The sequence below is a fragment of the Anomalospiza imberbis genome, chromosome 1, assembly GCF_031753505.1.
Source record: "Anomalospiza imberbis isolate Cuckoo-Finch-1a 21T00152 chromosome 1, ASM3175350v1, whole genome shotgun sequence".
Lineage (NCBI taxonomy): Eukaryota > Metazoa > Chordata > Aves > Passeriformes > Viduidae > Anomalospiza > Anomalospiza imberbis.
Genome location: NC_089681.1, coordinates 110900297 through 110915141, shown reverse-complemented (window position 1 = coordinate 110915141; position 14845 = coordinate 110900297). Strand labels below are relative to the sequence as shown.

General features: G+C 37.0%; 1 protein-coding gene across 3 annotated transcripts in view; it reads right to left on the bottom strand.

The window, feature by feature from the left end:
• OSBPL10 (oxysterol binding protein like 10) overlaps positions 1 to 14845 on the bottom strand; it is a 124699-nt gene that overhangs the window by 42388 nt on the left and 67466 nt on the right. For 2 of the 3 annotated variants that reach the window (XM_068206132.1, XM_068206148.1), the window contains exon 6: positions 10538 to 10698. The exons of the other annotated variant lie outside the window; for it this stretch is intronic. In XM_068206132.1, the coding sequence (XP_068062233.1) occupies positions 10538 to 10698 (161 nt within the window). The remainder of the gene's footprint in view (positions 1 to 10537; positions 10699 to 14845) is intronic. 3 annotated transcript variants of the gene reach the window in all.

The following is a 14845-nucleotide window of genomic DNA, read 5'->3' as shown; positions in this document are numbered from 1 at the left end:
GAAAACTGAATTTAATAGAAACTAAACCTAAATCTTGAAACAAAACAAATTCTGAAACACATTCACTACCCACTGTGAAGACTGATTCCTGAAATAATCCTCATCCACTCACTTTTTCACTAACTTCCAAACGCATTGTCATTTACAGATTATCAAGCCTAATCTTAACTATAAAGCAGTGAAACTTTTTTAATATCCAACAAACTCCTGGTCTCTTTACATAAAATTTTCTATTCTTCAAGAACAGTTCAAATAATAAAATTGAAAATACTATTCTCAATGTTTACAACCACGCAATGTAAGCAGAGGAAGGTGAAAAACGGAGCTGGAAAAGTGGTGGTGAAGTCAGGTCATTGAGCCCTGGCCTCCCTCCACCTTACTGTAGTCTTATTTATGCTTTGCTTCTGGTGGCATCTGTGATTGATCACTGCAAAGAACGAGTAGATCAAAGACAAAACCTCAAACACACCAACATCCCATATGCCCACTGTAATGTTGGCAGCTGGATACTAAAGTTATAGTGACTTTCAAAGAGACTTAAGGCTGTCCAGTGTTCAGGTTTGATGTTTTCAAAGTCACATAATGATGCCAGAAGCAAAGCAGATCTTAAACAGAGAATTTAGAGAGCAAAACTTATTACCTGTGTACACCTTCATTTCATCCTGAAAAAGGTTTCTTAAAGGTAGCAAAAGAGGAAGGTTCAGTTCAACTGCATTTGTTTAAATTTACTCTGAGTATTTCATAGAAGCTGTCTCCTCTAATGCAGAAAAAGTCTACCACCTCAAGGGGGAACCCACCCTCTTCAAACCCCAAATCACAAACCCACAGTCACACTCCTGGCATTCTGTCATTAGAGCTTAGCTCTAACAATGATGAACCAAAATTGAAGTTAACTTTTAAAAACCTGAAGCAAGCAATAGAGGACAAGAATCAAATGAGAAGAATTTTACAATGAAAAAAGTGAATACACTATCACTTACACACACCACCACAATGGCAAGCAAAAATATCACTTTCTTTTTGTCATCTACATACAGAACCAATCAGCAAGACAGTTACTTTCTCCTTCATATAACAAAGGAAAAATGGTATAATAGGCAGGTTTTCTACTTACCTTAAGCTATGTATGCCAAGAAAAATAATCCAGGCCTATCTATCTGAATAGGTAAGTAACTGCTGTATCTGAGTTTGTGTTCTGACAGCATGGGGTCAAAGCACTTATGTAACTGTGTAACTGGATACATCATTCAGCACTAAGAGGTCAAACCAGGTATTATTTGGTAGAAAAATCTTACATCAGGAAAGAATGTCTACAGAGTGCCCAGAAATTAATTTCTTGCCAAATTTGTTACTTGTGTTTGGTATTTCAGGTCTCCAGAGAAAATAAAATTCTTCAAAATAGGACCATCAATGATTAAAACATTTATAGTTTTGTGTATATGGATAATTTGTATACATTTTGTGGTTTGTTGCTAGGGTTGTTTTTCATTGAATATGCTAAACACACTTGATGTTCAGAAAATCTCTCAGCTAGGGACAAGTGCAAGAATCAAAGTGTGGCAATCTGTCTATCACACAAGATTAATTGGATACAACATGTAATAGCAGAGACATCTACTGAACCAAGGAATACCTATCCTTCTTCAGGAGATATCCCATCACTGCAAAGCAAGCAAGCAAAGCAGAAATGAATCATGACACTAACACAGCACAGACAGGCTGACACACAGACAATGCAAGCAAAGAAAACAATCACAAAACCTCTACCTTAGGTGACAAACAGGTCTGCAATCTTTTTCCTTCTCAACAAAAACAATCTGCCAGGCATCTGGAGACAAGCACATTATCCAGATACTACCCACTTAGAGAACTGTACTAATGCCTTTTTGTTAATGTTTGCAGGAGTATCTCTGGGAACAGAAATCTTCCCATCATTAAAGAACAAGCTCAGAAAGCTTCATTTTCCTACACTGCAGATGTGTTTTACTATGACCTCTGACTATATTTAGGGCTGAACATAATGTAGCAGTGATGAAGACAGATAATAAGAGATTTTAGAAAAAAAAGGACTGGTTTCTAGTTTAAAGAATAGGAACAAATGCATGTAACATGAAACAAAGAACATCTATGCTTACATTGCAGTATAGCCTGTGCAAGCATTCGGAAAAAATACTCAAAGCTAACTCTGTAAGTGATTATGTTTTTTAAAAAATAATCTATCAGTGACTAACCATCCTGTTAAACAGAGTTCCTCATCTAAGTTACCTACAGCACTGTAACCCTGTTATGCACCAAATAATATTTGTTGAACAACTTTCTCACCACATGTTCATATTTTCTCTGTAAGACAATTCCTCTTGCAAAAATCTATTTTCATAAACTTAAGGTAGTCAGTTCTGAAAATAGGCTGAAAAGCAGCTAATTCCCAAGCACAGACTCCACAGGGAAAGACCAGTCAATACCAGTATCAGTACCAGTCCACACATGCTTGTGAGCACCTTTCATGAAATAAGGGCTACTGAAGTACAGAAATGCTTAATCTGAATCCTAAAATACAAGAGGACTTTGCTGTATTGCATCAATTCAGTAAGAAATGGGAATAAATATATTTCATCACTGGTATCATCAGAAAGAAATAGTAACATGAGACCATGAAACAAAATATACAAAGACAAAAGCCCCACGGACTTGTTCTAAATTAAAGCAAAAAAATCTTGAAGGCTGGCATAAATCACAGCCATAAGATAGAGAGTATCACATCATAAACAATTTTAACAAAACACACACCTAATGCAATACAGATACTAGTGAAGAACAATTTCCTCAAACATATTCAGTTTTATTTTGCTAATTCAATTTTTTAGAAGCAAATGACGACAAATAGAGTATCTGACACTATCCAAAGTAAGTGTACAAGCTTACAAACTACAGAGTGGAGCAGGACAGATTCCAGCCACTGCCAGCAGCACTTCAGACACTACAAGGGGTCTGAAAGTCACATGGTTATAACTTTTGGGGAGCTGAAGACAAAAGACTGCACTGAGCTGTAGGTCAGTGCAGGAGAGTAGCACGGGGGGAAAGGCTGGCAGAAAGCTACACTTTAGACACTCCCCTGTATTACAAGGCATCATCTCTAGAATGAGATCCTTGGGGAGAAACCTGAAGTAGTAGGTTCTTCAGGCCTCATATTCCCATGAAGAAGGGGAGGACAAACACCTTCTGGTAAAGGGCCCCAGCAGGTAGGTCCCTTTTAGCTGCTCACCAGAGAGTACAGCACATTGAGTATTTGAGCCTTTTCTTATCAAACAGCCCTTTGCTGCCATTGACAAAATCCCTAGAGAATTGCAAGATTTTGTGCAGAGAGGCTGTGGGGCCCCCACTGTGTGAGGTGTTCAGGATTGGACAAGCTGACCTGATTAGCACTGCTCTCACAGTGTTGAGCTGCAGGACCTCTGGAGGTCCCTTTCAAGCCAGAGTACTCTGTGATTCCATTATGATTCTGCCTGCAATGCCCAGTAACTGAAAAGTTAGGAAGTAACAGAGCTGAAGTCATTTAGCCAGCTGTAATTCTCTTTTATGTCACTTTGTATGCTGGCTAAACAAATTTACTGCAGAAAAATACTGCCACATTAGTCAATAATACACCACTCACATATGCAAAGAGGGCACAAAAAGATGGACAACTACAAATTTAACCTTTGCAATCATCTGGTCCTGCAATACCAATCTATATGTAAATCCAATTTTCACATTGCTATTTCTTGTATGCACTATCACATGTCAGCATATTTGTAAAAGGACAGGAATGGTAAAGACATGTTAATCCAAGCAGTATTAACAGTCCTGCCCCAAGACAACACATTTATTAAACCACCCTGACTCTTCCTGCAATTTCATTGCTCATCCACCATACACATTCGCATTGCTGATAAACACACACAACTCAAAAAACCCAAGCAAAAATCCTTAAGTCTTTCAAAAGAAAACTGAATCATTATAAATCATAGCAGGAGAACATTCAATGTGTATGTGAAATAAATTAGGCCTAGAAGAGTGTCTTCTTTTATATGTCTAACTCTTTGAGGCCAGTGGAACTCTCTGCTTGAAAAGCTTCTAAAAATTATACTCAGTCTGATTAATCAATCACTTGGTCCATCTCAAAATGAAAACTCTCTATTAATGTAGAAGAGTTCTGCCTTTTTCACCTGCTCCTTCCAACTCCTCCTCTGGGACAAATTTTAGAATTCAATTCTGTTATCACAGCTGGGATTTATTTCCACATTCTGGGCTTTTCAAATAAAGAAACACTACAGTTCATCACCACAAGCTGAAAACCCCAGGTTTTTTCCTAGCAAGACCAGACAGAAGAGCTGAAGCCGGTCTGGATGATTCACTAAGCAAGATAAAGCAATACCAACCTGAGACAAACTCTCCCTGTAAGAGCTGAGCCCTACTTAGTAAGGTCTAGGTAAGAAACTGACAGTCTTAATGAGATGGGTAAGATTTCTAATGGGCAGTATCACCAAGCCTACCTATATACACATACTAAGAAAGCACAAAGCAAATTAACTGGCACGTAACAAATTGGCACACAATCCTGAAATAAAATTAACATTGACTTCAGAGTTCCTTTAGCAAGGGGCACAGGTTTTATACTGAATAAAGTATGCAATTGATCCACCTAAAGTTAATTTTTAAACCTTATTGCAAGGGAACCCAAGTTCTTTATACTCCAATGATTAGATTTCACTGACTTTTCACTAGCAATTATGGAATGCCACATGAATCAGAACCTCATGTTTATTCAAATTAGAAGCAGATTTAAAATAAGGGTTTGGGTTTTTTACACAGAGTATTACTCTCAATTATATAGACAGCAGCTGGAACACATGCATTTTGGAGGTGGAAGTGATTCAATAATATGCAGTGGGTTTGGCTGGTGATAAAATTTGTATTAATTATTTGCATAAACAGTTTTACTGGAGGACTGTTTGCTGACACAGTAGCTATTCCAGAAAGGTAGCAAAAAAAAATTGGCTAGATTATCTTAGTCATTGTCAGTGCTGCTGTAGCAGGCTTAGGGTCATTTAATTCTACTTTTAGTCTAATTGTACATTTAATCCTTAAATATACATTCCCTTGATTATCCTTAAATATACCTTCAATTGATTACCTCAGATTTAATTTTTTAGATGGTCTGCATAGTGAATGGATTAACTGGTACCATCTTTGCCTAGAGATTAATTTAGCTAAATCATTACAGGCCATTCATTGTGCTTTTAAGCCTGAAAAGTACTTAATCATGCAGAGGACAAAAAGCAGAGCACACTGAGAAACCCTGTAATGCCTGCACTAAACAGTGAAAAGGGATCATCTGTATTACTGCAAACATTACTTTCCCATCCTGATCTGTTTTTCTTCCATTACTGCACTTGTGGTTAGCACTGCATGTTCATAGCTAAGCTCATACCCCAACATCAATTATACACGTTTCTGTCAAGTACAAAAAGGAATTAGGAAACACTAGAAAAAAATTATACTAGGAAACAATCCACAGACCTGGACACATCTGCTGAGACACAGATAAATAAAGGTAATATTGAATTAGAAATCATTTCTTTTATCCAGCTGAGTGTCTAAAATTGCATGAGCATTTTTAAAATTATTTCTTAGCATCTCTAATACATTCTGTAATAGCTCTAATGTCTAAAGTCGTGTTAGGATATGTACTTACATACAGATAAAAAACAAATTACAGCTTGAAGGAAACTATCACCTGAAGAAATTGGGGGAAAAAAATACATCAACTTATAAAATTAAACAATTTAGTAACTCTTACAAATAGACTAGTTCCCTGATACAGTTGAAAACACCAAGGTTTAGATCAGCCACGGGACCAAAATATCTTTAATAACCTGGACTTGACTGCCCTTGCAATCACTATCACAATTAAAACCTGCTTTAGCAGTTAGATAATCAGAGCTAAAGGCTCAGTCCTACAGAGCTCAAACTTCAATCCCATTAAAAAGACACTTCCATTTGGAGCATGTGTACAGCTGCTCGTGCTCACAGGCAAGGGAAAGTTAGGGACAGGAAAGCAGAGAGACAGCACAGATACCAGATCCACAGGATGGGAAGAATCAGCTAGCATGGCATTTTAAGGCATAAAAATCACACGACGAGGGCTATATTGCAGATCTAGCTACAGAACAATTTTTAAAATAATTCTTAACAAAACTATTAGATCCAAAGAAAATTATTCCTTCCCTTTCAGACCCCACAAAAAACCAGCCTGTTGCCTATTTGTATTTGGCTGTCAGGGGAAGCATTTGACCTGCAGTCATTCTTTGTCAGCTCAGAGGAGGAATTCTGACACCCAAAATGACAATTAGCTGAACTGGAATACTAGTTCACCTGTGAAAGTGATTCACACCCTTATTCTACCTTGGCACCGAGTTTGTTACAACTGAATTTACTATGAGATTCAAACTAATTAATGTCAGTATTTCTTGAAAATAATTTCAAAATTATTAAACCTTAAATAAAGAAAGCAAGGTCCCATTTATGGCAGACTGGACAGAGACCAATTTCACATCACAGGTCTGAAGAGTGTACCTCTGGCACATTTCATAACAGATTGGTTCTGTTCTGCTTTATGGAAAAACCCTAAAAATTGCCTTGAAATTATAACACAACTTATGCCAAAAAGTCCAAAGTGGTTCACTAGGGAATGCACAGGAGCATTTTACATCAACTATCATTAGATTGAGGGTAATTCTGTGTAGCCCAGCCCTTATCCCCTCCATCTGATGTTTCAGGTGGACAGAAGAAAAAAAAAAGCTAACTAAAATTTAGAGACTTATAAAACATTAAAAACAATATGGCAAATAAGAGACAAAATTGCTTGATCTGGGAATTCAATCTCAGAGGTTATTTCTTTCAGTAAAGACATTAGGCTTTAACTTCATGCTGTTCTATGTCACAACTCTAAAAGAATAATAGGCAAGGAACACACAAGAAAATAATCTCTGTCACAAAATCTTGTATTTTCTGAACTAGTATAAGCAGTATCTCAAAGGATACCCCTGCATTTGGAAGCAGGAAACACCCTAAATAAACTAAAGCAAGTGAACACCAACATACTATCTAAAGAGGATAATCTTTAGCTTCTACCTTATTTCACCAGAGAAGAAACTGCATTCCTGAGGCTCTGACAGTACAACAGACCAGAAAGAAAAGTTTTGCTTTAGTTACCTATGGCATCAAAACTCAGCTCCAGAACTTTCTACATCCCTCAAGTATTCAAAGAAAATTGCATTAGATGAACCTTGTTATTCCAGAGAATTGTAAAGATCCATGAACTTCTTCATAAACATATTAAAACCTGTCACTGGTATTTTAATGATGCCACTTGATGCACAGCTGCAAAGTGTCTGAATGTTGTGCTGAGAATTAGGACAGTTATCACTAAACACACTCAGCCACTCAGTCATGCTGCCAGGAAACTGCTGCCACTGGCAGGCAGCTGGATGGGAGAGATTCCTCAGCAGTCACCCACAACCCCTCTGCCCCAACACAACATCTCTCTTCTCTTCTTAAAATCACTGCTGATCCACATTCCTAAAATTACCTTTGCCTTATAAATAACACTCCATAATATAAGAAGCTGAGTCTGCTGCCCCTCAAGGTTAGCCATTTAATGGCATTTTCTATTTCAGACTAGAGGTCAATTCACAATTTGTTTGGTTGGTCCATCTACTATATTACATTAAGAGTTAGTCAAAAAGTTCTTTCTCATTCCTTTGGGGTATAGCTTCTGACTAAGAGATGAAATCACAGATTTTTTTAAAGTGAAAATCTAGACCAGTCAAAGAAGAGAGTGGAATTAATTTTGATAGCACTGAAACAGGAACTAGCACTCTCATCTTATAACTTCTGTGAAAGCAAGAAGCTTTCACAGAAAGCTTCTGGCAGGTATATTTTACCTGCCCCATTAATACCCCAGCAGTTTCTTCAAGAAACCAAGATTATCTAATGCCTAGTTGGGTTTTCTTAAAAAGAAAATAATTAAGAAAAATAAGCTTCATTTGAATGACACTTGTGGATTCCTCTTCTCTTCTAAAAGAAGCAATCAGATAAATTAAAAAAAAAAGAAATCAGGGCACTCAGTATTAACAAAATGCCAACTAATGGCATCTAGAAGCATTTTCTCATTCTCTGCTAATGTCACCACTGGTACTAACAACAAAGTATCTGGACTACAAACAAGTGATGATTTTCATTTGCTTTTATATATTATTATACATGCTAAGTAATTAGCACAGTCAGTGCTTTTATACCTTTGAAAATAAAGTGCCTATTCAGTGCCAGATCTAGATTCTTGCCTTGGACACACAAGGCCACAATATATTTAAAAATATTATTACATTGTGCACACAGAACATTTAAATTGTGTCACATCAAACATATTTGATAACTTTGTGCAGGTCAGACATCATCTCCTGGGTGACTACCTGGCTTAGATAACAGTCTTACCAGGGTAACTGCTAAGTTTCTCAGAAAAAAAAAATCATCAAAATGATCAAAACTGAAAAGTGTATCAGCTACATTTAAAAAAAACTTCCAATTCAGAGCCAAGAGTATCAATCCCAGCACCACACACACAGACACCATGTAAGAGAAGATGCAGGTTTGCAAAGAACTTCTAGGAATGAATCCTGGTTTAAGCCACATCTCGAGGCAAAACCAAATTTCTGCTAATTAAACTGTACTACTACATAACAAAAATTGCATGCCTGATTCCAGCTGCTTCTTGTTGCTCCACCAATCCACAGACTTCTATTTATTGTTTCTACCATCTTGAGCTGACCTTTTTGTAACTTAAAAAATCCTAATTTCTTTCTGCCCCATCTCTTTTTCTTCTTTTTTAATGGCTAATGCCTCAGGGCCTCCAAATGCAGGTTGCTGACTTCAGGAAGACTGCCCACAAAGCACTGAGGATTCTGCACTAGAAACAGTGCTACACTTCCATGTTTCTATTCCCCCCCGCCAAGGGTACTCCATTCCCAATAAATCATGAGTTCCAGAAGCAAAAGAGTACCTCAAGCCACGCACACAACTCAGTGCCCTTCATCAGCAAATGAACCAGAAGGGATTGGATCCATAAAAAAAAATTGTAATTTAAAACATGTCCTAAATTTCTCAACTCAACTGCAAAATGATACCTTAATGTGAGTAAAATCAGCTGCTGCTCTTTATGTTCTTGCTGCAAAGTTCATCCTTCCACATCCCATTTGGCTTTAGTGGATGATCAAGAATAAAAAAGAATACCAACAAAAACTAAAAAAAAAAAAAAAAAAATCCTAATGAAACTTCAGTGGTTCAGTAAGTAGTAACTCCCAAAACAATACTGTTAAACAGCCTCTTGTCTTAAAAACACACTATAAAAAGTACTCTGGGCTTATCTGAAGAAAAAAACACAGCTTCCTAATAAAAACTAATTACAGGAAATTTAAACATTTTGGTAAATGGACACTAGTAGTAACAGAATTCAAAATTATTTTCTAAGGACAGAGGACCAAAGGAACATGTTAAAAACCCTGGTTTATCTGTGAATTATTTTGAACTACATTCAATTCAACATACTACAAAAGAACTGGAAAAACAGCTTTATTGATGTCTCCAGCCATTGCATATTTTGTTAAACTGTTATTTAATTTAAGCCATTCCAATTGCCCAGAGCATTCACTGGTTTCTTCAGTTCTTTCAAAATCTTTGTTCCAGTTCTCTAGGTCTCATGTGCTCCAGGTGCCCTATAATCTCTAGGGTCTCAGAGTGAAGTGTTTTCCTTGTGGGCAGGACTGGTTACTGAAGCAGGCAGCAGAAATTGGCGAAGTTTGTCATGATGAGAGATTTTCAGAGCATGGGATGTCTGATACGCAGCTGTGAGTCTCCTCAAAGAGTGGATGCTTCAGAACTGCCCTTTACCAAGCAAATGCCACAAAAGTACAAATCAGCTGGTTGATGCAGGATGATGTGGACAAGTTCTACCCATAATCACTTAACAGGAAAAGGCATCAGGAAATAACATCATTTTTCAAATCAAAGAACAGTCAGCTATATGCGAGAGATGCCCAAGAGGAAACAGCAACACGGAAGAGCAAGTAGCAAGCAAGTCGTGTCTCCTGTCTATCTCAAACCAGAATGAAAAACAAATAAATAGCTTTTATTTGCATCAGAGGATAGAAATGTGTACTGACAATCTGTTGATTACTTTTAAGATTAGGAAATTGTACACTTGCCAAAGTTTGCTGACCCAAGCACCTCAGAGAAGTAAAAGCACAGAATAATATAATCAACATATTTTTCAAGTTTTTAGAGTGCACTTTTGCGTGAAATTCATCATTTTCACAAGTAACTTCAAACAAAGAATACATTATCAAGACAAAATACAATAATTCATCAATGCAAGTATCCACCATCACACATGGTCTGTGTCTAACCAACAGAGGTCTCTACAGAGACCAAGTACACTTACCTCAGTGTTTGGCTGTAGTGCCTGTGCATCCTGGGCTGCAGATGGTACTATGGTACTTGCCCACGTAATGTTGGCACTAGCAGATGATAAGCAGCTGAGGGCACCGTTTTTCAGTTCCTCAGTGGAGTGTGACTTGGGCCCAGGCCATCCCAGGACACCATCTGAAGCAGAAAATAGGTATCAGCTTACAAGAGAAAGATCACAGATTTCCTCCATTGCCCTCACCATTCTACTGATCTAAATGAATTGTATCTCTTCTCTGCTTCCATGCAAAGCTTTACTTTAGTAAAAAATTATCTTGTACTTTCTGAACCAGCTTATGCAGTATCTCAAATTATATCCCTGCCTTTGGAAGCAAGAAACACCTTAAATAACCAAAGTAAGCATCTTATAGGCAAACTTATCTGTGATTTTTTTGAAGTCCACCAGACTGCATAATTCTATCTGGCATACCTTGGAAATTAATCAAGAATTCTCTACCCACTATTTTCATAGCTATGAAGTTATCCAAGTAAACCCTCAATTCCTTCTGCCTGAAATCAAAGTTTTAAGTCTAGCAGCTGCATTTTATTTCTGCCTGTACTACTAAAAGTTTTTTTCTAAAATGCTTTACTGGTACCAAGACCACAGTTTAAAAGAGGTCTCATTAGAAAGATACGCATTAAATATGAATCAAACGAAACTTGGCATCAGACCAACCCTTATTTCTGGGGGCACTTGATTTCCTGGATGGGTCTGTATTTAAGGATGCCATGACAGAAAGTATGATCAGCTAAGGCAAGTGCACAGCTGTTCCTCCCTAAGTGCTCTAAAACATAGTCTCAACAGTCAAATCAGTAGCCCTCAGCACAGGACTTAAAATTCCAGCTATTAATTACACACTGCTATAAAACATAGAGATATGGATAAGAAAATCACAGCTCTTCACTCATTACCATAATTTATATATGAATATACAATTAGTGCCACAGGGAGGATCTCTTCTCACCACTGACAATTTTTTTAAGATGATGCAGAGCAACACAAAGTACATTAAAGAACCTGCAATTTCTTGTCTCCATATCACCAGGGTTATCAGAGATTGCCTCCTAAGTGAAGTAAATGGTTAGATCTGGAGATGCTATGCTGCACAGTGTTACAGTAGCACTTCCATTATTAAAAAATGGGCCACAAATCCCACAGCTGACTGAACTCTTACCAAATGCTAGAGACAAAACAATTACAGAACATTCCTCTCATCTAAAATGGCACTAAGTTATGAAGACATGGCAGGAGTCCAGAGCTACTTTGTTTAGGGTGCTTTTGTGGTGCCATCTTTTACTGAAGAAATTGTGAGGAAAGCATAAGCAAATAGTTTAAAAAAAATTCTTTTCAAAGATCTGAGTAACCAACAGGGGAAAAAAATCCAGTTTTTCTTCTTTAAAATGTGTATTTCACACAATTACACAATTCCTCATGTCAAAGGAAGAACATTTCTGTGGTTCTGATGTCAAATTATTTCTCACTCTTGGTTATTTTGCAATAACAGATCTCGATCTAGTTTTCTGTTTCTCTCTGTCAAAGAAGCTGAATAATGGATTACTGTTGCTATTTTCCTATTACAGAGACACTAAAAAAAATTGAACTGACTTCTCTTTATGCCAATCTTTAAAAATATGCCATCCCATCATTTCCTTGGGCTATCGATTTTCCCTCTGCACAATCTATTTGGTCTTCACTGTAAACAGTTATTTTTTATTTTTTTAAATCTAGTTTATGTAAATAAGCACAATAAAAAGCTCCCACATAAAGAAGTACCTCACTTCAGGGGAAATTTTAAAGTGTGAACATTTACTTCATCATCACAAACATATTTTTAAAAGCACTATACTAGATTTCCTCTTCAGTGCAAACACATTGTAAAAAGACCCTTGTATTTCTCTACACATTTTAAAGTCTCTAAGAGAAATAGGAACTCTTAGAACTAGGCAAGCATGTTTTCTCTCCTGTACCAAGGGCAATGCTACCCTCACAAAACAAGTCTTGTCAGCCTAATCAAATTTTAAACAGATCTTAAAAATACATTATGACCTAGCCAACACCAACAGGATGCCAAGAGTTATGGTCCAAATGATATTAAAGCACATTCATTTCCTTAACACTTCTGCATATGAGAAAAATTGTTTCGTTAAACTGTGCATCTGGAATTTGACTAATTCGTGGAAGAGAAATATGTAGGTAAAGATATTAAGTCACACAGCACAGAAATCTAAACAAATAAAGAGTATCTCTCTGAACAAATTGAAAAAAAAATCCAACTTGTGATGATCTTTAATCTACAAATCTTACTCTGAGATATCAGCATTCTCAGACCATCCCAAGGGACTTGCCATATATCTAATACAGCAGCTCACATTTCAGACAAAAGCAATCTCTGATAAGAGAACTCATCAGAAATTATCTTTAAATCAGCTAAGACTAGAAGACAATCTCTATGTAGAAAGTGAAAGGCCACAACAATATGGCTCCTACTTTACTCATATTATCAGTTTTCCAAAACTTTTCAGGACAGTTTTTCAGAGTTTTGTTCAGTTTTTCAGTACACCCAAAATGTTCTCATCGACACTAGTACAAATTACTCTTATCACAAAATAGTCCAGATATAGCTGCTCTCTGTACCATATCTAATCCAGTTGTTTTACTGGAATTTACTCTCCACAGACTGAGCTGCCATCTGTAAATCATTTGATCCACTGTAATGGAGTTACCAACTTTGTCCTTTATGGGACTCAAAAATTTCTATCACTAGTTCAATCCCTGTTCTTATAAAGATTTAAAAAATATATCTACAAAAATTAACATAATATGAGAAAGGTTATCTTCTGAGTTGGATAAGAATAGGAAAAAAACTGCTGTCATTGGTTTGAGTTTTCTTAAGCCAGATTTTTTTCTCTATTCTCAGTCATAGCCAAAGACAGCTGACAGAAAGGTAAATTCTAATCTATTTTGATACATTTAAGAGCTCTAAAGGAATTCTCCAGAAAGGCAGTCACAAATTATATAAAAGTATTCTCAGCTACATAACTACTTTACTATTTGCTTTAAGACTATACAAAGCACTACACTAATTAAAACAAAACATCTTTCTGCAGTAAACGATGCAAAAACTAGAAGGGACGTACCAAATACACAACTAGTAAAATCAGCCAGATCTCTTCTACCTGCACCTTGTAGTTCTGTAGTTCCAGGAGTGAAAACCCAAGTCTGATTCCTCTGAAACTTCAGAGCATATGTATATACAAAACAAGAGTTCTTAGAGAGCATTCCCAAAATTTAGCTTCTTTCCCACTTCCCCGAACAGCAGCTTCCACTGTGATGAACAGATAAGTACACCAAGGCACATGAGAACACTTGTACCTAAGCAAAGCACAGCATTCAGACACAACCTATTTATCCTTGCCCTATAGCAATGCTACAGTTCACAAACACCTATTGTAGAGGGCACAATAGGTTGTATTACTCAAATGCCCTCAGGAGAAACATCTTTCCCTTCTACAGGAAGGAGTGGGGGGAGTTCTCTCCAAACAGAAGGTTTACAAAAGATTTTTCAGTTAAGCAATGCTGATAATTTTCTTTTGACCTTCAAACTCACTTTTGCATGATAATTGATGCATGAAATATGCTTAACACCTATCTCAATTCCATAACAAAAACCTTTCTAATTTTAAGTCCTCTGGTCTTGCCTGGGAGAGTACCAAAAAAAAAAAAAAAAAAAAAACACCTACGTTTTTTCCCTGACACAATTGTAAAAAAACATCTATTAATAACATTTTCCTGACATATTTTAAATAAACTCTAACAAATATCCCCTAACAGTGCAGTGGTAGGCCTTGAGGAGAAACCAATATTAGACCTGGATTCCTTCCCCTGCCAGGGATGGATGCGACAGCTTGGTCTCTCTGCTGAATCCCTACAGCACACTGAACCAGCAACAGCAAATGGCAGCAGCATCTCTGCTTTTCACATGAGATTGTACTTGCTAATGTTGTGTGAGGACTGAAAAATAATGTTATCTTCCAGTGAAAGAAGAACATGTAAGGAATAATGTATTAGCCTTTAGACAGAACAGCAAACTGTTCTGATTATTCTTGACGGAAGCAAGACTGAGGATGGTACAATTAAGGGAGAACTGACTGACCAAGGCAACTTTACTAAAGTACCCCAGTAACAAAGAATTCGTCCTCCCGTTTTCTTTCCTCACTCTTCCCTCTCCACATGCATTTAAGCACAAATAAGGACTTACTTGTCAACTCATTTTTCTCTCTTATC